The 27026-nt window shown below is 41.2% G+C and overlaps 1 protein-coding gene across 3 annotated transcripts in view; it reads left to right on the top strand.

The window, feature by feature from the left end:
* Window positions 1-27026, top strand: part of FYN (FYN proto-oncogene, Src family tyrosine kinase) — a 130874-nt gene that overhangs the window by 78211 nt on the left and 25637 nt on the right. Inside the window, exons 4-10 of one of the 3 annotated variants that reach the window (XM_026844510.1) lie at window positions 11657-11914; window positions 12500-12596; window positions 16025-16123; window positions 17220-17323; window positions 21969-22118; window positions 25329-25493; window positions 25962-26117. In XM_026844510.1, coding sequence (XP_026700311.1) covers window positions 11668-11914; window positions 12500-12596; window positions 16025-16123; window positions 17220-17323; window positions 21969-22118; window positions 25329-25493; window positions 25962-26117 — 1018 coding nt within the window. In that variant the 5' untranslated portion in view covers window positions 11657-11667. The remainder of the gene's footprint in view (window positions 1-11656; window positions 11915-12499; window positions 12597-16024; window positions 16124-17219; window positions 17324-21968; window positions 22119-25328; window positions 25494-25961; window positions 26118-27026) is intronic. The other 2 variants (XM_026844509.1, XM_026844508.1) reach the window with 2 other exon arrangements.

Below are 27026 nucleotides of genomic sequence, written 5' to 3'. Positions count from 1 at the left end.
GTGTGACTGACAGGATCTTCTGGTAGGTTTTTAGAGCTTTGCAAATGTACATTCATTCACAGGCCAGTTTTAAAGTACAGTTTCTTCTCCTAAGTGTATAAACCTTGAGAAAGAATGAAAGAGAGAGCAAGAGAAATAAAGAAATCACAGTTCCTCTGGCTTGAGGGGAGGGGCTATTAAAGAGTGATGGAATCTGCTGTTTGGGTTATTCATTGAGTAATAGAAAACGACTGAAAGAGACTCATCCATCCTTCTGACCAGAGGCAGTGCCGTGCCTGGCAGATACTTGTCTAGCTTTCACACTGCCTTAGGCAGTCTATTCCAGGTTGTTTTGCTGTCTTTGCCAATAGAAAGGATTTTCTTCCCTGACACCTAGCCTAAATATCCACAGCTTCCATTCAGTCATTATTTCAACCTTATTTCCTGCTTAGGCCATGAAGGATTAAAGTAGAATCTCCTATAGATGTGCTAAGGAGATTGAAGTAGCTTTAAGCTAAAGGACCAGGTTATGGATCTGTTAGAGTTACTACATATGACCATCCCTTGCAAATCATTCACTGAGCAATATGTGTAATGACCTCAGGTTCATGATGAAATCAAATTATCTCTTCTACTTGCCCTCAGATGTAGACAAAAAGCTTAACAATAGTTCTACCATATGCTGAATGATAGATACTTAGTTATTTTGATCAATGGAAAAGGGCCTTCTAGCTGTTTGCTGGATTCCTTTGGAAAATGCTCACTAACCCAGCAGAATCTGTTTTTCATGGAACCTTAGCTGGCATCTGATCACTTTTTAAGACCCATCTTCTTTGGCTAGCAGAAGGGTTCTTCCCTCATGATTTTCCTCACCAACACCTTTTTTTTAAACTCCAGATCCCACCTCTTGAAGCACGTGTGATGTTCTCCCATGTTTCTTGTTGTCTCATTTTCCTCCAGACTGTGACGTTCCAATTCAAGCAGTGCAGCCATCTTAGAGTCAGGGCAGGCTGTGGGATTAATCACCAAAAAAGCTTATCAGTCCTACAACTATATACAATAATGCAAAGACAAAGGGATCAATACATAGAGGAGAGAAAGCATCTGTCTAGCATCGTTGTTTTGTGTTCCTCTGTTACTGCTGCTGGTATCTTGAATGCTGGTATCTTTTAAAGAGACAGAATGAGAGGGAGACAAAGAAAGACAGAGAGAAACTGGCCTTTTGGGGCTTAGGTCCACATGTATCAGTTTTGGTACTACCTCCTAGAGTTCCCTGACGTAGCAGTGGAATGTAGGCAACCTTGCTGGGCTTTGGGTGTTGCAGGGTCCACTCTGAGCTGAGCAGTAGTGATCCACCTTTGGAGGAGGCAGAGGGGCTTTGCTGTGGGTCACTGGTCCTCAGCAGAAGCCAAGGAAGGGGAAAGTAGCTTCTCTTTTTCCTCACGTTCTTGTGGATTCTGCCTTGATTCCCCTCCTCTTACTCACCTCTTTGCTTTGCTCTGCCAATTGCTCCATTCAGCTTTGTGTAGGTTATCTCTGTTTCTAGGGGCATTTCCCAGCTTTTTGGTGATAGGAACCATGTGTGGTTTAAAAGAAGGAGAGACTGACCATAGACTTCTAGAAGACATCCCTGGTGGCACAGAGGAAGCCACGGGATTGTAGAACATGGGGAGCTGCAGTTTGTAGGGTGGTTGGCAAAACAGAGTTGAGAATCGCTGGTTTTAGTGGCCTCATGATTGGACTGTATGCATCAACTCTTATCACTCTTCTGTAAGAGGGAATGCAGGTTAGGACCTGTCTCCTTCCACATCCCATTGTCCAGGGTGTTTTTTACTACCATCTCAGCCTCCCACTCTTGTCTGGATTTCAAAATCTCTGCTCAAAATGGACTAGATGGTAATGTGTTGTCTTTGTAATCACGACAAATTCATCTCCAGGCACTATCTCAGTTCTTGCCTGTCTGGTTAATATGGCTTAACTTGTGTGCCTCTGAAGTTATTTTTCAGACCAAGAACATCACTTATATATTACTCACTATGGTGGGTTGATCCCAGCCAGCAGCTAAGCTCCCACCCAATCACTCACTCACTGCTCCCCAGTAGAATGGAGAAGAGAAACAGAAGGTCAAAAGCAAGAGAACTTGTGGGTTGAGATAAAAAACAGTTTAATAAGCAAAGGAAGTAAAAAGAAAACAATTGATGCAAAGGCACTCACCACCTTCCACCAGCAAACTAATGCTCAGCCAGTCTCCAAGCAATGGCTACTTTCAAAAAACTCAGCTTTTAACACGACATCATATAGTGTGGAATATCCCTTTGGTCATTTGAGGTCATCTGTCCCAGCTGTGTCCTCTCCAAAGCTCTTGCCCAACCCCAGCCTACTCACTGTGGGGGCAGAGTGAGAAACAAAGAATGTCTTGACTCTGTGCAAGCACTGCTCAGCAATAGCTATAACATGGGTGTGTTATCAACACTGCTTTGGTCACAGATCTGAAGCACAGCAGGGTTCAGGCTGCTATGAAGAAACTTAACCCCATCCAGACCCAGTACATGTACCTAAGCTCTCATACAGAAGTAAGCTGTCATACACTGAAACCGCAGTGGCAACAGCTAGGGTTGAGGAAACAGGTTTCCCTAGTAGCACTTTTTTTGTGTGTGTAAGTGTACGCAGAGTTTTTGTGTTTTCCCGTTACTGACGTAGTCAGTACCTTCAGGACTCAGTTGCTCACTGGCCTTTGTCACCATGTGGTTGCCACCTTGTCTGGGGTCTCTACCTGTAAGCATCTTCACTGTTGTAGCTAAAGCCAGCTGCAGTAACGGTGAGAAGACTGAGGATTTCTTTGTGAGCTGGCCACAGGCAAATTTTTGCTCCTATTTAGGAAGGAGAGTACTTTTTTCCCCAATATAACTGGACAAATAAGGAATTCAAATAACACCTGAAATATTAGCAGTAGCAAACTAGGTGAAAGAAGAGCCCCTTCAGGAGGGAACGGCACCAGGAATGGTCTCAAAGTAAATCATCTCCTGATTTGAGACTCGGCTTGCTCCCATTTCCTTTCTGTCACATCCTCCAAATTCTTCTGTCACAAACCAGAAGTCAGACAAGGTGTAGAAGAGGTTAGTTTCGTTTGTGCATAGACAAAGGAGGGTCTTCTCTATGCCTCTTACATATTCCAAAGAAACAAACAGGTAGGACTTCTATGCCTCTTCCCTCCCCTTTCCCCCCTTCCTTCCCTGCCCATCCTGATTCGCATTTTGCATGCTGCTCCATGCCGCTCCCATACTGTGGTTCAGATGAACACCCATTAATCCTGGATAGATTCTAAAAATAAGAATTGAAAGAAAAAAAATCAGAACAGTGTGAATCAACCTGCAATCATCTTTCTGTTCTCTTAACGGAGGAAAAGAAAGAGGAAATCAGTGGAGACACTGTTTCACTTCTTTTTACAAGATGAAATGATTCTGGCATTTGCAGCAGTTGTTCTCTTGATACAGGTTTTCTAATTTATATATTTAAAAGACACTTTAAAATTTAGGTGCATTAGCTCAAAATGCTTATGCAGACCATCCACCCACTTTTCTCTGCTCGTGAATAGAGTTACCACAAGCAGCATGATGAAGGCGGAATGTAGCTTGAAATCATGCTACATGTGTTACTCAGAACCAAGGATAGACCCATCCTTGGGAGGGGGGGGGTTAACTGTAAAGGAAGCAGTGTGATTACTGTGTGTAGCTGCTGCTTTTAGCTGTTAATTTCAAAGCTTCCTTTAACTCACTATTAAGCACACAAAAAATGAGAGAAATCCTAAGTGCAGTTTTGAGTCTGACTTGGTCTTCAATTTATGAATGTAAAACCTGCAGGTCTTCCTTCTCACATTAGTTATACGTAAGCTTCTTCCTTTTAGATTACAAGTGAAGTTTGGATGTTAGTGGAAAAAGAAAAAAACACTGATCTTCATCTTCCTGTGCTGCATTTTTCTAGGGCATCTTTTTTTTTTTTTAAATAATAAAAGCCCTGAGACAGTACAAGACGTAACTCAGTTACTGCTACTTTAAGAGATTGCAGGGTGAGACTCTGCTTTAATCATTTCTTATGTTTTGTTCTGGTTTGGTTTTGTTGAAGGGGATGTATCACAGAGAGTGAAAAAGAATTCACTGTTTTTTTTAAAAAGATGAGGCCATAACTGTCACAGACTTGGCTGGCAAAGAAGCTGCAGAAAACCAAAAGCATGGCAATGTGTTGTTTTGTGGGCAGTTTGGAGTGTTTGTCTCCTCTTCTTGTATCAGTTGCACTGGAGAGCTTTTGGTTACAGCTGCTTGAACACCTGCATTTGCTAATGCATCTTCTTGTGGCCTTGTTAGGTGACCTCCCCACCAGTCAGCTCCCAGCCAGTCCCACCACATCTGTCCCTCAAACAAGCACCACACGTGGACGTGGTTATTGTCCCTCCTGTCTGTGTGAAACACTTCCTTCTTCCACTCTAGCTTGTCATAAGTAGATTGTACAGATATATAGGTAATAAATATGTTGTCTAGATTGTAATAAATCTCTTGCTGGAGAGGGACAGTACACCACCAGCAGGATGATGGATCTGTTTGTCAAGACATTCATCGCTCTTTCTTCCTGTCATTCAGTGGCCACCCACCCTGCCCCATGGACAGCTGTGCTCACAACCTCTGGCAGAAGCCAAGGGTCTGGTTGTAGTTCAATGAAATCCTTCAACACACACCTTCCCTTCGCCAGTCCAGACCTCTGAGGCTGGCTGAAATTAAATGGGTGGGAAGAAGCCCAAATCTTCATCTTTCATAACTGACTTTTAATTCAGGTCCCAAAGGGGAAAAAGAAGGAAGGCAAGCACAGCGCTATACTTTGCAGACATGTGTTACAACTTAAACATCGTCTGTAGTGTCAGGAAGCTGTCATTTCCAGGGCTGCGTCCCCAGTCACTCAGTAAATGGGGAGGAACAGCAGGGCAAAATATGGCACTTCAAAGCTCCTTGCAGGGTCTGTTCTTCTCATGGCAGCACGAGCTGCTCCTTTTCCTGAATCCCTTCTGCCACCACTGTAGAAGACTTCCAAAGCAACTTTATGCTGGCAAGAAACAATACTAAGAGCACTCCAGCACTGTAAAAGGCATTTGCTTTGAGCCAACATGGCACTATGGCAGCAGAAGCTCATCTAAGACTGCTCTTCCTAATCCTCTGGCATGGATGTCCACTGCCACAGGGCAGTGTCCTGACTTTAGACTGCTGCAGACAAACAAGCAATTTAACTGCTGAGATTTTTCTTTTCAGCCCACTAAAGCAGAATCTGGGAGTGAAGTGTTAAAGGACTTTCTTCAAAAATCAAATGAATGCAGCCCAGGCGTTTTTCAGTGCTGTTTTTCTCGTGAAAATGCTGTTTAAATGCAGTCATTGATCCTGATACATACTTGACTTGAAGTTTTACCCTGGTGTTTTTGGCCTTTTGTTCAGGAATACCTCATTGTGTATGTGAGATTTTCTGCATATCTTTAATAGTCACAGGACATCCGGTTGTAGTACTGTCTTCTCCGACTTACATTTTCTAATGCAGTAGGACAGGTGTGATAGATTTGCAGGCATTCTACACAAATCTCCAGTTTCCAGCCTCTCTCATGGCTGAACCAGATCTATCACATTGCAGTAAAATTAGTTTCTTTCTAGATGGGGCCATTAGTATAAAAATTATATGTATATATATAGTAACCCACAAGCCTGAGAAATAATGAATAACACCCAAGAGTTTGAGTTATTTTAAAGTATTTGTTTTATCTTTCTGACGTGCTTTATGGTCACTAAAAACTGTGGAATCACTGGTCAAGCTGAAGTGAAGACAGTCCTCTAAAAGGTCCTACTAGAGAGTTACTAGATAAAAACAAAAATAATGCAACAAGTGTTGATATTTTATTCCATCTGTTTAATTTGAGTTGGCTTGAAACTAACACAGAATTAATTCTGGAAATCCAAAATGCTCCCATCAGCATCGATGTAAGTGAAAGAGAGGTTGTCAACCAGACAGCATGAGAATTACTGACCTACATAGGACTAATTTTAAGTGCCTATTTGTTGCCCAATTTGGAATGCCTTCCTAACAACTTGTGGTGTTCAAAGTGGGTGAGCAAGACTTTTCTGAAAATTGGGGGGTTTAATGTGTCTCAGGGTTGTGTCTCAAAATATGTGCTCCATCAGTTTTTCTCTAGGGAGCTACTAATGGTGGCATGGAAAGTAAGACATTTCAACTTCAGGATAAATTTCTGTGTTGATTATTCCCCCTATCCAGCCTGCAGGAGGCATTCCACAGCAAACTAAAGTGTCTTTTAAAAATTCTTGTAGTTCTTATTCTTGGAAAGCCTTTTCTGTCCTTCTTGCATCTTCACGGTATCTCAGAATGTAGCATTTTGAATATCAAATCCTAGTGTAGCTCATGAAATTAGGCTTATTTGATGTCACAGACTGATACTTCTGTAGTGCTTTCAGCAAAACATAAAACACCAAGAAGATATCCCATAGAGAATATACTTTTCACAGCCATGCTGCCTGCAACCCTTGGTCTGATTAACAAGCATGTTCACCACTGAGACTGAATAAAAGCCAAGGGTTTTGTTCTTCTGATTCCCTTTTAACATAACTGGGTTTTAACTCATCTTTCCTGCTGGTGCTTTCCAGACAAGATTTGTAAGATTTGGTCAGAAAAAGACAGTTGACAGTTACCAGTCATCCAGCCTTTCCCTTTCATATCTTTCACTGAAAGAAGTTGTCCTAAAAATATACCGTCAGATTTCATTCCAGAGAAATCCAAGAGGAAGGAGAATGTGCCCTGCTGGGTCTGAACCTGCTCCATGTCTCTTCAGCAGGTTGGAGCCCTCTGCCATGGTGGTCTCCTTTCCTATGCAAGGGGTTGGAGAACAGAGGCCATGGAATGGATAGGAGGGTGCAGAGTAGACAAGTGTTTCCCTGAATCTCCCTTTACCCCTCTCTCAGACATTTTAAAGACCTCCTATGACACTCAAAAAAGCAGGTTCTGAAGAGGTACCATAATTCACAGTTTCAGCTGCAAGTTGCCAAATCTTAAGGAAAAATTTCTGATGTTCTGAAGGAGTGAATTTACACCGTCTTCCTCCCATCCATCTTTTCCTGATGGCTTACAACAGCAGAAGCTAGACTAAGCAAAGGCTTATCAAAACTTTATGCTTTTCAGATATAACGTGTTGGAACTTTTACTTTTAAAATAGGCTTTGATTCGCTGACAGAGTACTGCTTTTGTTTCTGTTAATAAAGTGGATGTGTGGCTTTGGTGGATGTTTCAGTCTTGGTTTCCGTTCTGTATCAAGAACCAACAGAAAAACTGAAGGAGGATGATTTACAATAATAAAAATAATAATAGTGTTAATAACATCTGCTTAGCTTTACTTTCCTAACTGAGAGTAATTAAGGTGCTATGGATATATAAATAATTAATAATTATATAATTAATTTTATATTTTTGTCAAGTACTGTTCACCGTGTTGGAGGAAACTACTATTCTGGTTAGGCTGATGGTGGATTGCTTGCAATCTAAATGTTGGATTCCAAGAAATATAACAAGGACAAGAAAGCAGACAAATAACATAATGGTTATTTTTATTTGTCTCTAAGGAAATCTCAAAAGAGATGTAAATGTTTTATGTTGTCATGAAAACACATGTTTTATATTGCCCATAAAAGCACAACATTAAAATAAACAAATTCAACTTGCTTGCATTAGAAAAGTTCATTTTAATTGGGCCAGTTACATACCTTTTAACAATACCAGTGTCAAATTGTGATAGTGCTGCATGACCCATAACTCACACATCTGAGAAATGCTGCCTTTCCTAATGAATAAAATCTTGTTCCTTTACTGTAAGTTGTGCAGCATGTTGGATGAACAATGTTGTGTGCTCGTCTCTAGAGAGTTTAGTGTAAAACGGCTCCAGATTTTGTTTGGTGATCTCAGAGCTGGCTGAATAACTCCAGCCTTCCACGGCTCCAAATGCTGACATGCAGGGAGATGAGACTTTCGGATATTAAAAGCCTGCTCTGCGATACTGAAGGAGATTAGTTTTTGGAATCCATTCATTGACACAAAGGCCAATGCTGAATGGAGTTTATATTTATTGTCTATGAAACCCCTGAGTTAGCTGAAATCGCTTTAAGCATGTACATGCGTACATGTATTCTCTCACATTTATCCAACTCCCTGTGATGCTGGTTTCTTTGAGCCAGGAACAGACAACTTTCAGGGACTTGGCTTGAAAAGATGCATGCATGTAACACCCTCTGTCACATTTTACAAGAGGCTACAATCAAGCAGTCTTTATACTCGGATTGTCTAGACACTGTGACAAAGTGGGAGAGGGCAAGTGAAGAAAAAAGCCCTTTTTGTCAGTCATTCACTTTGCATCAAATTCTCCTTCCCTCTGTGCTGCTGTTGCCAGCAAAGATAAAGGGAGCAAAAACCAAACAAAAATCAAGAAACTGATAATTCGATAGTTTTCTATTTATATCATTCCTAATAAAAAGCAAACCCCAAACCATTATTTTTCTGAAACTACCAGTATATATGTATACCATCTCCTGGTTTATTCACTTTTTTCCAGAATGAATACTTTGAACAATTTTAGTTTTGCAGTTGATTTGTTGTTTTAACTTTTTCCTCATCAGTGTGCAAATGAATTGTGTAGGGCTGTCTTGGCAGCCCTTCTAAACTGGTATGTAAAATCTTCCCAGATTTCAGTGGAGACTTTTTTCCTTGCTCAGCTGAACGTTTGTGAATGAGCCACAAGAAAACCCCTTTCCTCCCACCATTCTCCCAGATTTCATGTTTCCCATCTCTTGTTTTCTGTCATTCTTTCATTGCTTTTCTACTTTTTCCTGTGAAAACACATGGGAAAAAACAAGAGGAGAAACAGAGCTGGGAGAGGAAAAGGAGGAGGCAATAGAGTTTCATAGGGAGGTAAGTTTTCAAGCCAACAAAAAGGCTGCTGAGATTGTTCTTTAAATACCAAAGCCTGCATATCACTTAACTGTTTTGAGGTGAATAAGCCTATATTCCATCACTTGCACCTTTTAACCAGTCTGTTTTAATGGGTCACTCTTTCCTGTTCAGACAGTCGGCACTTCTCTCTGCCCTTTCCCTTGAGCTGGGATTTCCCTCACGGCATCTCCCACTCAGCATTTGCTCACTGCCCATATTTGCTCTCTACATCCCAGAAGCAGGCTTTCACAGAGGTGTAGCAGGGTCCAAGCAGTGAGTCCCAGACTCATCCTTACCACCTGAATCCTCCCTGGGCTCTTCCCGTGCTGGTAGCAGAGAGATGAGCCCTCACCCCGTGGGACCCTCACCCTCCCTGTGGTCCTACTTCAACTCCCTGACATTGCTCCTGGGGCTCCTTGGCTCTGAGAGGACCTGGGAAAACCTCACCTCTGAATGACATCTGCAAACAGAGGGTCTCCAGAGGCGGACCATCCGGCTGTTGAAATGGGTAAAAGCAGCAGAGATATCTCCGCAAGCGGTTTTTCACAGCTGATACGAAGCTGGCCTGTGGGCTCCCCTGGAGTCACTGCTGGTTCCAGGGATGGACAGGCCCCCGCATCTCCAGCACCAAGCCAACTACCAGGGCGAGCAGAGGCTGGAGGCCAGCATGGCTGCCTCAGCAGTAGCAGCAGCAGTGTATTTTGCAGACTCCAGGCTGCAAAGCCCTTTCCCTGGACCTGTTGTCACTTTAGTCTCTTGAGGGGCAGCCCAGCTCGTGCCACCCATTGCAGCAAGTACAGAGAGAGTCAGGAGTCCTTGTTGCTGTTTGTGTGAAGAGACTTAAATGTTTCAGTGGGGGAACTCTACTGAGTGGATGTGGTACCTTGAAGGAAATCAAGAAATGCATAAAGGGCACCTTTAAGTTAAGCTAAAAGCAAGAGACAGTACACCTGTGCTAACTGCAGGCAATACAACTCAGGGAAATACATTAAAATGGTGTTTGGTTTTCTGAACAGGCTTGTAGAATAACTGCAATTATCTTCAAATTGTAGAAAATACCCATCAACAGAAGTGGGGTTTTTTTAATTAAGCAGCTTAGATTTAGGAAGCAGGTATCCAGGCTGTGGACTGTCACAGACAAGCAGGGAGCTGCTGCATAATTTTTCAAGCATTAGCAGCAGAGGAATATGCTTTTTCTGAATCCCATGACTTTGTCAAAACCAATTTCCTGTGTTGATGTTGGGGTAAGGCATACAAAATAGCCAGCCTGGCAGCTACAGAAAAATGAGGATATTTGAAAAAGAATAGGCTTTTGATTTACCCTAAGTGATGGATATTGGCTGAAACGTGAAAAGAAATATGTGAGGGTGAAAGTGTGTCTTGCTATACTTCTCTTTTTTTTCTCTTCCCTGCATTTTCTCCCTGTCTGTTTATATATTCTGGACAAAGTATGTCTAGTAAGGCAAATGTTTTAAAGTTTCTTCTATTGTCACTGCTATTCTTGCAGCCCCAGTGTTTAGAGTATGTTGTTTGCGTGCCAGGTTACATATATGAGTCACTGTACCAGTTCAGATCAAGGGTGCATTCAGATGAGTATCTGATTCCCTAGATTCATCATGCCTGGCTTCAAAAACTCAGGGTTTGTGCCTGGTTTCAGCTCGAGTCAATAGGAGAGAGTTCAGTAACACCAGCACATGGATTATAAAATGTAAAGAGCTCGCAGATGAAAAGCAATACCAGGTAACAGGACTAACCTTGCAGTGCTGCTTCTAAGATGTGGTGCATCACACTGTCTCCCTCCACCTAGAGAGGCATAGGCACCTAAACTTAAGAGAGATTAACCCGGGCCCTGTTAGTGCCCCATGAGGGTGCTGAACAAGAATAAAAAAACTTAGAGCAACCTTTTCCAAGCTGCACCCTCTGTTTCCTCCTGTCCAGGATCCAGACTTTTTGAGATGCTCTGCATTTGACATGTTAATTCTTCCGGGACCTTCTCTAGTTTCTTAACTCTTGTATACCTTTGGCAGCCCCACCTTCTGCTACCAGCAAGTTTTACCCTTCAGTTCAGTACTGCATAAAAGGGCACTTCCTTTTGTTTTAGTTGTGCCATCTGATAGCTCCCTCCGACTTTCCTGGGCTGTAATAACTATCAGCTCATTGTGTCTGCTTTTTTGCCTGTCACGCACAGCTCCAGCAATGGAAAAAGATTGTATTGCCTTTAGGTGAAGTCAGCTCTGGTGTAGCTGTCAAACATGAACCGTGAGCTAAGTGCCTCACTCTGTTTTAGAGTCAGACTTGAACACCTCCCGCTGCACTTTTTTGGCCAAGTCTGTTGCCAGCTAGTCGTGCTCTCCTGGTGAAGGCTGAGCGAGAGGGGTTTCATCTTCTATGCAAGCCATTGCCTGGCAGGGCTGGGCTGAGAGCTGCCACTAACCTAAGAGCTTCAGGACCTCCTCCTGGCTGCCATGAGAAACCACTACAAGGAAGATTTTGTGTGAGCTTTTCCCAATACATTGCTGTTTATATTCAAACCCTTGTGTTTTTTTTTCAAAGTATTTAACTTTTGAGCAGTGAACTTAATTTGATCCTCATCGTATGTGGATTTTGGGGAGATCTGGTGAGCATCAACGTATGAACACATGTCCTCTCCTTTCTCTCCTAGGATTTTAGATAATGGGCTGTGTGCAATGTAAGGATAAAGAAGCAACAAAACTGACTGACGAGAGGGATGGCAGTTTAACTCAAAGCTCAGGCTACCGCTATGGGACAGATCCCACTCCACAGCACTATCCTAGCTTTGGTGTGACTTCAATCCCAAACTACAACAACTTCCATGCCACAGGAGGCCAAGGACTGACTGTGTTTGGTGGAGTCAATTCCTCCTCTCATACAGGGACACTGCGTACAAGAGGAGGAACAGGTGAGTGTCAAAGTCTTCTCTCAGTGCTCAGTGAGTATCAGTCACATAACTGCAGCAGAGGCACAACTGTCTCAGCATGCTGCTTTTGGGAAGTTATTTCATTAAATAGTGCAAAGAATTGAAGTGAGGGTGGAGCTGGGTCTTCAGCTTGCAGGTGCCAGTTCACTTGGGGAGTGAGAAATTATGTCTACATGCCAAATTTGACTGCCTGCCTGCCTCATCCCTCTACTGGGGGAATGGAAATACTCGACACGGCTATGTCTAAACTCTCTCTTCAAACTCCCCCCATTGCCTGTTTGGGATGCTACACTGTGTGTGAGTACCAAACCAAGAGTAGCCCACTAGGGATCCTACACCATGTAGGAGTGTACTGATGCAAGTGTACAGAGTGAAGGAGGTGGCATGCCCACTGTCTGCATAAAAGCAGAGGGATTAGAATAGTTGTCAAAAAAGTAGGAGGCTTCAGCTTATTTTGCTCCTCAACAACCAGAGTAGCTTACATTTGGCTTAGACACTTCATCTCTTGGGGATGCTTTCCCTCCTGTTTTTTGTGATGGAGTGTAACTCACTTTTCTTCTTCTTCAGGTGTAACTCTTTTTGTGGCGCTTTATGACTATGAAGCAAGAACAGAAGATGACTTGAGTTTTCACAAAGGAGAAAAATTTCAAATACTTAACAGCTCGTAAGTTTTAGGCTTGGGAATATGCTTTTTAACATTTTTAAACTTATAACGTTGACAATTTTATTTGTATGCTTGTATTATTAGTGAAATATTGGATATTCAAGATATGTAGGGGTTTTACTCTGTGCTTACTTACTCGTCTTTGCATTTAGTGAACTTACACAAAGTGCTTTACTATTGAAAAAAAACCCGACCACATGCAGCTTTACTTCAAAAATAAGCATTAGTTTTTTGTGATTCACTGCTTACATTTCACAGTAAACTTACATTCAGAACTGAAAGTACCAGCCCTGTACTTTACCAGGAGTCGCAGAAGTTCAGCAAGGCATGTACTAACACTTTTTGCAATCTGCTGCAAGTATCTCTACACAGAAATGATCTAAAACCTGATTCACAAAAGAGACATTACCCAAACTTGCATGCCAGGTTTAAAAGTGGGGTTTTCTTTCTTTTAAAAGTGGGTGATACAGTCAGAACATGCTAGGAAATTCTGTTAAGTGAGAATGCACCACTGTACAGTTGCATTTGACATGAAACCACACTTCCATCCTGAAAATCATCAACTTAATTTTAATTTTATTAACTGCCCATAGAAAAAAATCCCTTAGCAATTTAACAATCACATCTAAAACCTACTGTGCTACTGACCTATATCTGAACATCTTGTAATTCTTGGCTAAGAACATAAAGTTGAAGGCTCTGTGTAAAGTTCAATATTGCTATCATGTAGAGGTAAAAATGGTTTCACAACCAAGTATGTCGCTTTCTAGAGGCTTTGTGATACCGCTCTCATCTTTTTTTCTTACACTATGTTACAGTGAGGCAAATTCATCCCTGGTGCAACTCCTGTTAATTTTAATAGAACTACTCCAGGGTTGGAGTTGGCTCAGTGTGCATTCAAGTTAAAAAAAAAAAAATAATCAGGTAATTCTGTAGAATATTTCATGAAGCCATGAAGCTGAAGAGCTTTGATGTAGATGAAAGCACAGAAACTTCAGTTATGACTTGTAGAGGGAGCAGCAGTTTTAAACCTCTCTACTTCTAAATTAGCACTTGGAAAAAAAACCTTTTTTAACCTATCATCCATTTTTGTTCACATTGCCTGATGCTTTCCTAACCTTACACAAACTATGCCATAACTTGAAACACGAAGAAATACCACACATTATAAATTCCTTATAAATCAGGGGGTGCGCACCAGGACTTGTGGAGAGATCATACTTGGGAGTTGGTGGGACAGAGATTCCCCCACCTGTGGGAGATTGCAGTACATGCATTTTGATGCAGGTAATTACTGCCTGGAGGAAGATTTTCGAAGAGGAAAAAACCCCAAGCATCCACTGATTTTCTTGTAGGATTATAGAAGCTCAGTTCCCATCATAGTCAGCTGTCTGCTTATAAACACGGACCTAATCACACTCCTGGAGTACTGACAGCCAGGCTGGGAATCTTCAGAAAGCAGATTTTCTGTGAGAATGCTTCCTCTTTTCACTTACATCAGAAATAATATGAAATAAGCCCATTTTTTTAAGAGTCGACCAATGCTCCTTGCAACCAGAAAGCATATATGTGCACAGAACTAGTTTGTCTAGAATTTTTGCACAGGTTTGGATTTTTTTTTTTAGCTCTCAACAGATGAAATTTGATTTGTGCTTTGGATTAAAAATTCAGAATGGCAATACCTGAAATGGCGGACAGAGGGTATCCCTGTATTTTTGAAGTCAGAAATGATAGTAAGGGCAGTCTGGGGGAAAGAGGTACCTGCCAGGGTGGTGGTTCAGAGCAGAGCCTGACTTCAGGGCTCAGAAACACTCGGCCATCCCCACTCCCACACACCCTGGCTAGCCCTATTGACTAGCCTCCTCCTACCTCAATTGGGTGTCTAAAATTGAAGAGCTGTGGAAAAAGTCTGCATTCCTCCTCCTTTCTGGCAGTGCTTTGAGAGATTTAAGCTTCTCTGTCAAAGCAGAGGGGGTTGTTCCTGATGTGATCATCCACGGGTGTGCTTTTTTCCTCCCTAGATTGATAAAATACCTCCATCTAGTGGACTATCTGTACAGTAAAGAGAAGAAATGTAATGGTACGATTTACCAACCACAGCATGGCATAATCTCTCAGAAATATTCCACAGCAGTATATGGGGAAAGTGTTTGTACTTCAGCTGGTAAAATTGGGGACACAGAGAGAGCCATTTGCCTGACATACTAATGTTCACAAGGTGTATTACAATAGTGTCAGCCTCTAGAAAAGCTATTTGTTCTTCACTTTTTTAAACTGCAGAATTGGAAAATTTTGACTAATCACAGCTGTTTTCTAGTTGTTTTCTGGAGAGTTCATACTCCTTCAAACCGTTAAAGAAAGTGGAGTTGAAAATTGAAAGAGCTTACCTTCACTCAATCTTTCCTGCCAGTAATAGCTTACACAATGTGTTTTCTGTAACTGCTTGCTTACAGAAGAGGCTGGCTTCTCTGGCCACATTTGATAATAGTGTTTTATTTAGTGAACATATCTGTTTCACAGAGAGGAGAAATGAGAGCTTCTAAGCAGTCCAGAAATAGAAAAGAGAATGCTTATTAGTAGTGGTAAGAGTTAAACATCAGTGAATCTGGTGCACAGAATGAAATACAAATTGCAGAATCCCAAATCATTGTATCCTGTAAAAAGCTGAGGAGTAAACTTCTCTTAAAGCTGTGCATTATACAGCAGCGCATATTGTCTGAAGGGCAGTACCGTGTCCCACTGCGCGCACCAGTGTGTGAGAAAAATTGATGCTAAGCCTGTGGAACACTGCCGTAAGATGGTCCTGCATGGACCTCTTTATATTTAAATGTTGTAGAAGAATGGGGTTTTTGCAAGTATTTGAAAATGCAGCTAGTCCTCTGCTACTTCAGAAACCTCCTCTAGGTGGCCAGGAGAGGGAATTTAGACAATGAAGTGTGATCCTTAAGGACCATCTAAAACTCCATGCTAATAGATGGCTTTTTGATGCCTTTGGGTTTCAGATTAATTATCCCCATAGAAGTTTAAAATTAGCAGTGGATGTGACAGTGTTCAGTTTGGCAGTTTTTCTATTAGTTCTCTCAAGAGTCTGTATTAGAATAATTGCTATGGAGACAGTTTTCAATATTCTAGTCCAAATTCAGCCCTCACCAAACCTGATTTCACTGGATTCTTATGTCTGTGCATGCGATTATGCTGCATTTGGAAGGCTACAGTACTAACTGCCACTGAAATAATAATAGGTGTAGCAGAGTACATATATTATTTGGGTTTAGATGCAAATAGCTCTCTCAGAATCATGCTGGTGACAAAGAGATGAGTTGCTGTGGTTTCTTAGGCCATGCAGCTGCAGGTGCTATTAACAAAGTCAGATCATTGTCTTTACAGCCGTGTCTTACTCTCACTTCTCCTCACCTCTCTTTCTGCAGGGAAGGAGACTGGTGGGAGGCCCGGAGCTTGACAACAGGCGAAACTGGTTACATTCCCAGTAATTATGTGGCTCCAGTCGATTCCATCCAAGCAGAGGAGTATGTTTTCTTTTCATAGTAAAGACCCATTAGTGCTGTATTTGAAGGAGGTTTGAGGAGTTGGTTTTGATTGATTGCAGTGATTTTTCAAATGACTTACATTATTTTTATTTCAGTTCTTAACTGCACTGATAAATAATTAGGTAATTAGTAACAAAAGAAGCACAAGCTCAGTGCTTTTTCAATGTCAAAACAAAGGAAGAAAACCTAAAGGAACATAGGTCTGCTTCCTTTATTCAAGTGTCAACTAATTTCAAGCTTTAAGCAAAAGGTGCCCTTGCTTTTCCTGAACCAACTTGTAAAAATATTTGGAGTCAATTAGTATGCAAACTGTATATTAAAGAGGGCACGTTTTATCAACAAATACCTACCAGTGATAGGATGCCTACAACACATACAGCAGGCAGCATAATGAGGACATATCTGCGGAAAATGGAGTGCTGTGTGTATCCATATTATTCCAGTATAAAAGACACACTGGAGGAGCTTATATAGGTGAGCGGGTACTACTATAGTTTGTTCTTGGTTGATTGTGAAACAAAAAAAAAACAACAAACCCAGCTTGCTGCAGGAAGGAAAAAGGTACTGAAACTCTGAAAGTCTTCTATAACCACAGTAAAGTGGTTGCATCTGGTCCTTCTACTGAGGTTTTATAGCTGTGCTGCAACAAAGATATTGAATACTGATACATCTCTATGTAAGTCAAAGATGTAGTTTATAGCAACATCTGTAAAATACTGCTCTTCAGCAGCGATGCATTTTTCTGCCCTTTTCCTTTTCTGTTCCTTCCACTTGCCAGGTCTTGCTCTGTGTTTATTAAAGTCTGGCCTTTCTCGTAAGACACCAAACAAGCATTCTTAGCATCTGCTGATTATAGGCTTGATGCAAAGTGCTACTGCACAGTGTATACAATATCTACTACAAAGTTTGTCACATTAGCTTCCCACCACAATAAGAGAGACACAGTATGACAAAAAAGGTTGAATATGCTGGAGTAACGATAGTTTCAACAAATAATCCTCCATATCTGATCTCTGTTACACTACCTAGTAATTCTATGTAGCATTTGTCTTACTATTTCTGGTGTTTCCCTAAGGTGGTACTTTGGCAAACTTGGCCGAAAAGATGCCGAGAGGCAGCTGTTGTCATTTGGAAACCCCAGAGGTACCTTCCTGATCCGGGAAAGCGAAACTACCAAAGGTAGGCTGGCCAAAGCTATTCTGAATAGAAATTAGACAATATATGAGAAAAATCATGATAAGTTTGTGAAATACAGTTTTCAGTGGTATGAAGGTAGAGATAAGTGTCACCTTGCATATATGCGTGCTAGGGAATTACATGTCTGGGCATCCCAGGTCTTAGAGTAAGTGTTCAAAAACACCCTAAGTGCAGTTCACGCCATGCCCAACCCCTGGTATCTGCAGTGGAAGTCATGCACAAGGCAGGGTGCTCTGCTCTGCTGTCAGACTCTGAAAATCACACTGTTTCTCTCGATGTGTTGAGGATACTACAATTGCAGTGGAGTTGGGTGGAGAGTGGCCCCTCACAACAGCAGCTGTGGGGCTCCTGAAGGCAGACCTCCTGGTGTCCATATTCAGGTTCAGGCACAGCCAGCTAGCTTACTGTGAACAGATGCTGGGAATCTCCAGTCTAGTTTGGTGAAAATTACTACTTACTTCTGAACAAGCAGAATATTTTAATCTCCTCTCCTGGAAAATGTAAAATAAGATTTTGAGGGAGAGGGAGGCACTGGTTATTATTTTGGGATGATTAGGGGATTTTTTTCTGGCCTTTCCCCTTTGAAATGCTGGATCCCTGGGGGAAAAAAAAAAAAAAAGCAATTTTAAATTCATAGATTAACAGTGAAAAGACTTGAAAAATATTTCTGATTAATATATTCACACAGTATTCAACTGTATCCATTCTGTTGAATTCAAGTGGAAGGATGTATTCTCCTCCTTCCCTCTAAAAATATTGGAGGAGTTCCAGTTTCCTTGGTGGATGCTGTCTTTGCTTTCACATTTTGTTCATGAGGCCTGTCAACATCTTCTTCAAAGCTTCACACGTATGAAAAGATCTCTTTTAACTCATACAGCTATTGAGGAGAAAACCTGCAACTAAGTGAAAACAAACCTGGCCATTTCTCAATTAACCAGCAATCCAAAACAATAGCTGTAGGAAGCATAAGTCACTAGAATTAATTCCATGTAAGTTCTGAAGTCTAATGATGGCTCATGTAATTAAAGCACTGACTTCTTAATGCTTTGATCAGAGCACACTCTGTCAGCTAGAGTTAGCATGCAGAGTGGTTAGAGTCATGGCTGGTAAAGGAGTTTAAAGAGAAACACTACTTCCCACTCCTCTCTACCTGACCTATCTTCAGGTGCTGCATTCTGTCATCTGAAATCTTAAGTTTTACATTTTTGACTCCTGCAGTCACTGAATTCTTTCTTCACTGCCCATAGCTTTGATGACTGTTTTCTGATACATGATCTGAGTAGACGTACTCTTGTTTCAGACAGCTAATTTCCCATCTTGCCACTCCACAATTTCACCATACCTTATGTAGCAGTGAGGCATTCTCACCAGGAGCAAGACAGGCTCTGACTTGCTCTTTCTCTGCAAATAGCCTCCACCTGTTTGTTTTCACCAACAGTTGTGATGTATGTGAGGAGCAGGACTTCGTTCCACTCTGTGCTGAGTTTAAAAATTCACTCACATCACACATGGATCTTAAAAACAAACACACCACTCTCTCTAAACCATGTTATCAGTGTAGTCTGTTTTGACCATTTTTTTATACAGTGATAGGGGATATGTTTTGCAGGGCTGTTTACTTAGTTAAGTCAGGGCTTTTTTTTAGATCTTCTTGTGAGACACAAAAGCATTGGGGAAATGGAGTAATCTGTCATGGATGGACTTACAGCAGCAAGCTTAATTTCTGTGCATTTGAACTTAAGGTTTTCTACATCTTTAGGCTAAGTGTGCATCAAAGCTGTTGGAAAAAAACAAACATGCATGGTTTTTGTCAAAAATGCCTATTTCCCTTCTCATCCTTGTGGTGTTTCAATATGTTGTTAGAAGAAAACAGAGGCAGCTGCTTGTTCATGAGAGAGAAAAAAGTCAGCTGGGAGGGCTCAAATGGTGCCTTTTCCCATAAGTCTTCTCAAAATGCCTTACTCCAGCTAGCCATGTTGGGCTTGAGGCAGGAATTGTTTTGTGACCTAGAATCATCCGTTCTGCTTTAAATAATAACAATAATAAAATTAATCAGGATCATGTTAAAAGTATCATCATGGATGACTTCAGCATGAATTTAACCTCCCTAGATCGTGGTTGCCTTCTCTTCTTACTTCCAAAATAAATCATCCAGAGCTGACTTTTTGTTTTTTTCAATGCCTGACTACCCAGGTACTTCATCAGCTCTTGTCTGTATAATCCTTCACCTGGTTTCAATCTCCACCCTCCAAGGCTGTCTGGTTTTAGGTTTGTTTTTTTTAAAAATTCATTAGTATGATATATTGTAACATCGTATTTCTATCCAAATTTTTATTATGTATATCTATTATATTTTAATTTATCATCAGATAATAATGAATAGTATAAATAACCAACAGCCTAAATAAATGAATAATGAAATCCATCTTGGTTCTTGTTTTTGTCCAGATTTGAACTAAAGCTCCAGTTCTGCAACTTGATCTGAGGTCAGCGGGGGTCCACAGAGGGCCACCCACACAGCTCTGATTGCAGACCTGGAGCCACAGATTGTTTACATTTTCCTAAGGAATCTAAAATAGTGACCAGATAGGCAGAGAGCGTGACTAAAGAAAATACAGCTGCTGCCAGTGGATCAAAACTCACAAATGCAGAGGTGGAGAGCACTGCCTGGAAAAATTTGAGAGTAGGCTGACAATGTACAACTGAGTGGTAGTACAAAGCATACACAAGATGTGCTTGCAAATCCCCAAAAAGCTTTGAACTCCTCCTAGCTGAGAGAGATGTACTTACTCAGTGGGAGAACCTCCTCAGAAAAATACCCTAAACAAACAGTGTTTTTCTACACTTATAAATAAAAACCCTGTGACTCCTCCTAGGGTGTCTCCCATTCTCATAAACCAGAATCATCTGTGTAAGTGCTGGCTATTTTCCTCCTATTTAGAGGACAAACAACAGGGAATTTGAGAAGTCCTTGGAGTCAGGGTGGAGACGTTTGTTCAGTGCAGCTCCCTCAGCAGTGAGCCACCCGCCACTGCGACTGGTTGCAGGTTAACATGGTCGGGGAAACTTCTTCCTGAGGAGACATTCAGGAAAACCATCTTACACCAAGAATCTCAACCTCATAACTATGTGGGTTCTTTAAACCATTTCACTTAGGTGGAGGTTGTTTTGGAGGATGTGAACCTGCCAGGTGTGTTGAAAAGTACCCTGACTTGGGATAAGCAGTAGTTGGTGCTGTTTGCTATCAGACTTGTAGGAAATCACTCCACCTTTCATGTTGTCCAAAATTGTCTGCTGGCAGATTTCCTTTCCTGCCCTTACCTGACACAGTTACCAATGAAAGCAGCCCAGGCTCCAGAAGTAGAACCGTCCTGAGAGCTCTGCAGCTGCCAGTTACCTACATTTTTATTTTTTTTTAATGCCTGAATTACCTTTGAGCAAACACAGTATTTGTCTGAGCCATGAGTGAAGACTTGTCTTCTCCACGGCCTTTGAAATGGCCGTGTTTTTGCTCAGAAACTGCATTATGCAGAAAAACATGGCTTTGCTTTTGTAGAGAACTAACGTGTGGGTGTCACTGTAAGCAGAATAGGACTGTGCTTCAAACTAAAGACACCTGAATGTGCAAATCTGCATGTAGGTGACCAAGCTCCCTTGACACCAGCAGGAAGCCAGGGTTCAGTTCAGCTGCCCCCAACTGCAGACACCTAGTGCTTGTCAAACCTGCATTACACCATCGATACCTACAGTGCCATAATGCTCATGGAAACTAGGCTGACATTCAGCTGCCCTAATAGCACCAGAAGCTTATGTGTGGGCATCTAAATCAAGCCCATAGCCTACCTGCAGACAGCTATCACTACACCTGAAACTGAATCCAGCCCCTCAACTGAGGTTCCTTTACCTGGCCATGAGCATCCGGAGCCATTTGAAATGCCTGCAGGGCATCCAGGTGGATCAGACAAATGTGACAGCCTAAGAAAAAACTGCCAAGCAGGATGTCCTGGGGCATCTCACATGGGACTTAAGTTCTGTGTTTGGGCATCTGAATCCCCCCAGTAAGCTCTAAAGTTCCAGCATGGATTTGGAAAGTGAAACATGCAGTTCTTGCAGATCTCCTGGTCTCACAGTCTTGGTGTAGTACCACCTTCCAAACACTGTAACATACAAAGTATGCTAATTTGATTGTTTAATGTTTATCAAGAAGTTTGGGATCCATCTGGGCAACAACGCTGTGCATATATAAAGTCTTTATCTCCAGTGCTTCCTATGAAAATCTTGATATTTACTGCCCACTGGCATTTACCTAAAGTATAGTATTTGCAGTAACCTGACACTTAGAACAGGAAAAGTCAATTTAACAACCTGAAGCAGTAAATGTTAAAATGTGAGGTTTTGTTTACACAAAAGTCCTGGTTTCTTTCTAGAAAAGTGTGAGAGGGACATGGGGTGAACATCATAAGATTTCTGTGGTACTTACTTCATTGTGTTAGATTCACTGGCTCTTTTTCAAGGTATAGTAAGCATTTTTGGAAGCAATATCACTTTATAAGAACTGACCAGCAAACAAGAATCTTTGTGTCTGAAAGCTACTTAAATTTTTTTATTTCTCCTTTGCTTGGAACAGGTGCCTATTCCCTGTCTATTCGAGACTGGGATGATATGAAAGGAGATCATGTCAAACATTATAAGATTCGTAAACTTGACAATGGTGGATATTATATCACAACTCGGGCACAATTTGAAACTCTTCAGCAGCTGGTTCAGCATTATTCAGGTAATTTTTCAGATAATACATGGCACTCTGAAGTATTTTAAAACAAAAGTGTTTGCTGCTGAGCTGATGTATGTGTAAGACACCCTAAAGAGTCATTTGAGCTATGACTCTTGCTTGTTGTAATGCATCTTCCATTATCCCTTTCCCATTACAGTTATAAATGGCTTTGAGTGCCATTCACAGTGTACAGTGGCAGAGCTTTTAAAAGCTAGCACTCTACTGAGGTAAAGGTTTTGCCTGCTCTCTTTCTTCTAAGCAAACAGAATTACTGAATTTGACTTGCACATCTCAAAGCGTGAATTCTCTGTGCATAAGCAAGTGCTAATATGTCCTGTTTTGCAGCACACTGTTGCTAATAAAGCAAATAAGGAATTGCACTGTGCAATTCAGTCACCTAAAGCAATGACCAAAAGATTTGCATATATTACCTGACTCAAATTTTCCCATTGGATTTGTGTTCAATGTACAAAGTATTAACATGTAAATTATAATTGGTCTCGTTTTAAAAAATATGGCATGGTGGGTGTTTCTTCATGCACACTGTTTGTGTCCACCCACCAAGCTCCTTTTCTTTTTTTTAAATTTCTGTGATTATGTGTAGCATGTACTATTCAACCCAAAAGTGCATCCTGCTGTCACTGGCAATTGATGTGCAACAACTTTAAAGTCCCCCAAACCTCTGTATAGGACAACCAGTTCTTACACAGAAGATTGCCATGCTTCTCAACATGGTTGTTTTTAAAGCAAAAATTTATATTTTTAATTATTTTTAAAAACTTTAGCTATTCATGATATTAACAGATGATGCCAAATGCTCATGGCTCAAAAACTTTTCATAATTTTTACTTGGGGAATCAACTTCTCTGTGGGATGTTTTTTCTGTATTCTTTGTATTCTGTCTGCTGTATTCTTATGCTATTCATACTAGACATCTGGCTGTCTTCTCCGCCCAATTTCTGATGGTTGTATGCTGCCTGGGAGAGTTTCTAGTTGTGTCTGGTGACTCTACATTAAACTAGGCTAAATAATGTATAAAAACTCACATCTAAGGAAGATAATTTTAAGCTCCACTGTACCAGCTGGTATATGTCAACTTTTAGTTTTCTGTGGGCAAATTATTTGGGTGGTGTATTTTCCATGCACAGATGCAGGAACAAATAGATCTGGAAACAGCCATTTCTGAGCAACACAGAGGCATAGTCAGTAGCATCCAGGTAGGATAGCTCAGGAGGGCATGGTCCAGACCCACACTCCAGAGGTTTCACCTGTGGTCTCCCAGATTCAGGTGAAGAAAGGAGCCCTCACTCCATACCAGCCCCAGCTGCCTCGAAACATAAGGGCTGCCTCTAACCGTTTGCTCTTCACTCTGGACTGTGGGAGGTAGATTAGCACAACGCCTTGTGAGTGCCTAAATTTACTTCTAGGGAGAGCTCAAAGATGCCCAAATGACTCCATAAAGATCAGCATCGTTTCTGCAGAAGCACTGCTGAGACCATAGGTCAGTGCCTTCACAGCAGGACAGGTGTGCTCTGCAGCTCACCCTTCAGCCTTCATCACATAGCTATCCAGGCTGGAGGAGCCCTTCTGTCCAGGCAGCTGGAAACCAAGCTACCCAGACAGAGTCTGGTCTCATGTAAGCAGTCCTAGGTCAGGAGTTGGAAGTACAAAGTGTGCACTTTTGTGCACACACAGCACAGGTATCCCTGCGCCCTGCCAAGTATCCTTATTAACCAGACTTCCCTCTTATCCCAGCCCCTTCTTACCTGGATAATAAAGTTAATGGCAGTGTCTGGACTTTCACAGATGAGATTTACAAATGAAAAATATTGAGATCCCCAGGGTGTCCTGATGTCAGAGTAAAGTCCAGTAACGGCACATCTGAAGTTGAAGAATTGTTCACCCAGTCGCTAACAGACGGCCTGTCAAGCATAAGCTCTTTTGAGTGCAGTCTAGGCTTAACTGGAGCACCAGCATGCCAAGGTGGTTGGTTTTTTTCAATTAAAGAAAACAAGGAGATCTTAAAAACCTCCAGTTTCTTTCTGCATCTGTCCAAACTCATAAGGAAGCTTTCCAAATACAATCTATATGTTGAGTAGTCCCTGTCCTAGTGTTCCTATTGGAATTACCTTGGAATAAGACATGCCAACTCGTTAGATAATCTTCCCTGGTTTGCGATCTTTCTTGTCTTGCTAGAGGAGACACAAAGAGATCCATGTCAGGGTGTCTGTAGGGACTTCCCCACCGTCCCACAACATTTGTGCTGAGGAGGTAGAGCTTGGTGTTGCAAGGAGCTTCGATGCTTGCCAACCTTGTGATGCTGAAACAAACTGTTCACCTGCCCAGAAAGAAGTCTTGCACAGGAGAATAAACATTATGTTTGAGTCTGAAATACAATTGCAGTTCCCCACCTTATTCTGCTCTGCTGCACCTGTTTTAAGATACAAGTCGCTGTGCAAGCTTTATATTGTAGACTGCTTTGTGCAACATATACTGCACAATGTGTGTGTATATGTATATTTGTATATATCATTTGTTTACTCCTGCTGAAGTATTTTGTGACTTTTGTCACAGCTTAGTCTTCCATGAAGCTTTGCGAGAGATGAGTATAATGAATCTGTCCCAAATGATGTAGGATTGGCTGCATACACTAGCAAAGATTTGATTTAGAAAGAATGGCAGAAAAAGTTTATTACAGGACACCTGTAAAAACACCTTCCCACAGAGTAGAATACAGAAAACATCTTTTCCCAGGATACCTAGAAAAAAATTAGCAAAGAAGTCCACCAAATTTTCATTGCTGTGACTTTCAGAAAAAGAGAATCTTCTCTGTATTTCTTTCACTTAGTACAGAAACAATCCAGTTTTTGACTTAGAGATGAATTCTTACGGTTATACTATACTATAGTATACCAGTTACTCGTGAAGTTATCTTAATGCAGCATTGTTGGAGAAGGGAAGTCCTGAGTTCACAAGAAAACCATTGGTGGTCACCTTCCATTTCAGGCTGTGGAAGCAGACATTAAAATATTTCCTGTTCTGTCCCAATGAATATGTTTCAGTGTTCAATTTCTAATCTTCCAGGATGCTTTGTGGTATGCAACTAACAGCTGTTGTGAGTAGCATTGTTTTTATGCTTACTGTTTTTGTTTCATGTCACACTTTTTTTTCTTTCCTCTCCTTTGCTGTCGGCTTCACTTCTGGCTCCATCAGAAAGAGCTGCAGGTCTTTGCTGCCGCTTAGTAGTCCCCTGTCATAAAGGAATGCCAAGGCTTACTGATCTGTCTGTCAAAACCAAAGATGTCTGGGAAATTCCACGAGAATCCCTACAGTTGATCAAGAGACTGGGAAATGGGCAGTTTGGGGAAGTATGGATGGGTATGGAGCAAAATAATTATTCTAAAATAGCTCTTTGTGTGGGGATTACAAGATGGAAGGTGAAAATGTAGGACACCGTGACCCACAAGAAAAAAAGAGCAAAGCTCAAACTGTTGGGAAGAATGCCTTTGGAATTGTGTCTTTGACTTTGAAAGTCTTTAATCTTCAACTTTCACTGTAATTGATGGCAAACGAAAACTGAAATTCTGTGTTTCCTCGGAAGGTTTTGATTTTGACAAATTACCACTGTCCTTAGTAAATCAAGGCTCGCATAGTAATCTATTAATTATACCAAGGAGCCTTTTTCTGCAAGCTAACAAAAAAGCTCTTACCTTCAATATGCAAAAATCGGTGTTTGCAAATGAACTTTAAAGCAGCACTGAGAGACAAGTCACCTTCCATCTTTCACAATGCATGCATAATTTTGGATTATAAGTGTGTTTTTTTTATTAATTTCCTCTCCTATAGAGAAAGCTGATGGTTTGTGTTTTAACTTAACTGTGATTGCTACGAATAATACCCCACAAACTGTTGGATTGGCTAAAGATGCATGGGAAGTTGCACGTGATTCATTATTTCTGGAACAGAAGCTTGGTCAGGGGTGTTTCGCTGAAGTCTGGCGTGGTAAGGCAGAGAATATATTTTGCTTTGGATGGATCTTTTAAGGCCCTCTTGGCAGAAATAAACATTTCAAGTAGAGATCTTAAAGCTAAAAGATCAGAATAGTATGAAATATTAGTCTATATCAGCTAAACCAGTCAGACCTAAATACAGTAATTCGATGGGGAAACTTCCTTTCGCTTGCACACACTGGTATGAGAGGTTAGAGCATTAAACTTCATTAATCGCATTGGGTTTATTTGGGTGACTACACAATTGCTAGGTATTAAAATAGGAACAATGCTAAACTTGTAAGACAGAATGGCTAACCAGAAATTAATCTGGTAAGTAGACATTTTTCTTTGCTCATATTTTTTTAGTGCTGATAGGATCAGACCTTGAAAATGCTTCCATCTGATCTCCCAGTTTTAAAATAATGGGAAGTATCAGCAAGCTGATATTGTCCAGCTAGCTTTCCCATGCATCCACTTCTTTAAGTCTGTCTGGAAATTTGTATCTGCCGCAGAACCCTATAACTCAATACAGAGACCAGGGACAATAGAGTCAAAACTTGCCCAGCCCAGCTGAACCCCCACTTTGAAGTCCAGAAATACTGACATTTCCCAAATCCACTGGCATTGTTTTTTGCACATTTGCCAGCTTTACTTACTGCCCCCCCTCTATGGGCCTCATTCTTTTAATGACTATAAAACAATAGCAATTAAAAATATACATAAATCTTAGTATGGCCAAAGCATTGAAACACAATATAGTGGCCATTTAATGAGAGGTAGGCTCAATTTTTGTGCCAAATTGCATTCTGTGTAGCCTCTTTAAAATGACCAATTCAAATAAAGAATTGCTATATGTTGCTTCTCCATAAAAATTTGGTGGAGCAGTTTGGCAGCTCTTTTTGTTGCAGTGACATGAAAG

This window comes from Athene cunicularia (genome assembly GCF_003259725.1).
Source record: "Athene cunicularia isolate RWA chromosome 3 unlocalized genomic scaffold, athCun1 chr3_part1, whole genome shotgun sequence".
Taxonomy (NCBI): Eukaryota; Metazoa; Chordata; class Aves; order Strigiformes; family Strigidae; genus Athene; species Athene cunicularia.
The sequence above is the reverse complement of the archived record's forward strand: the minus strand, read 5'-3'. Positions and strand labels throughout refer to the sequence as shown.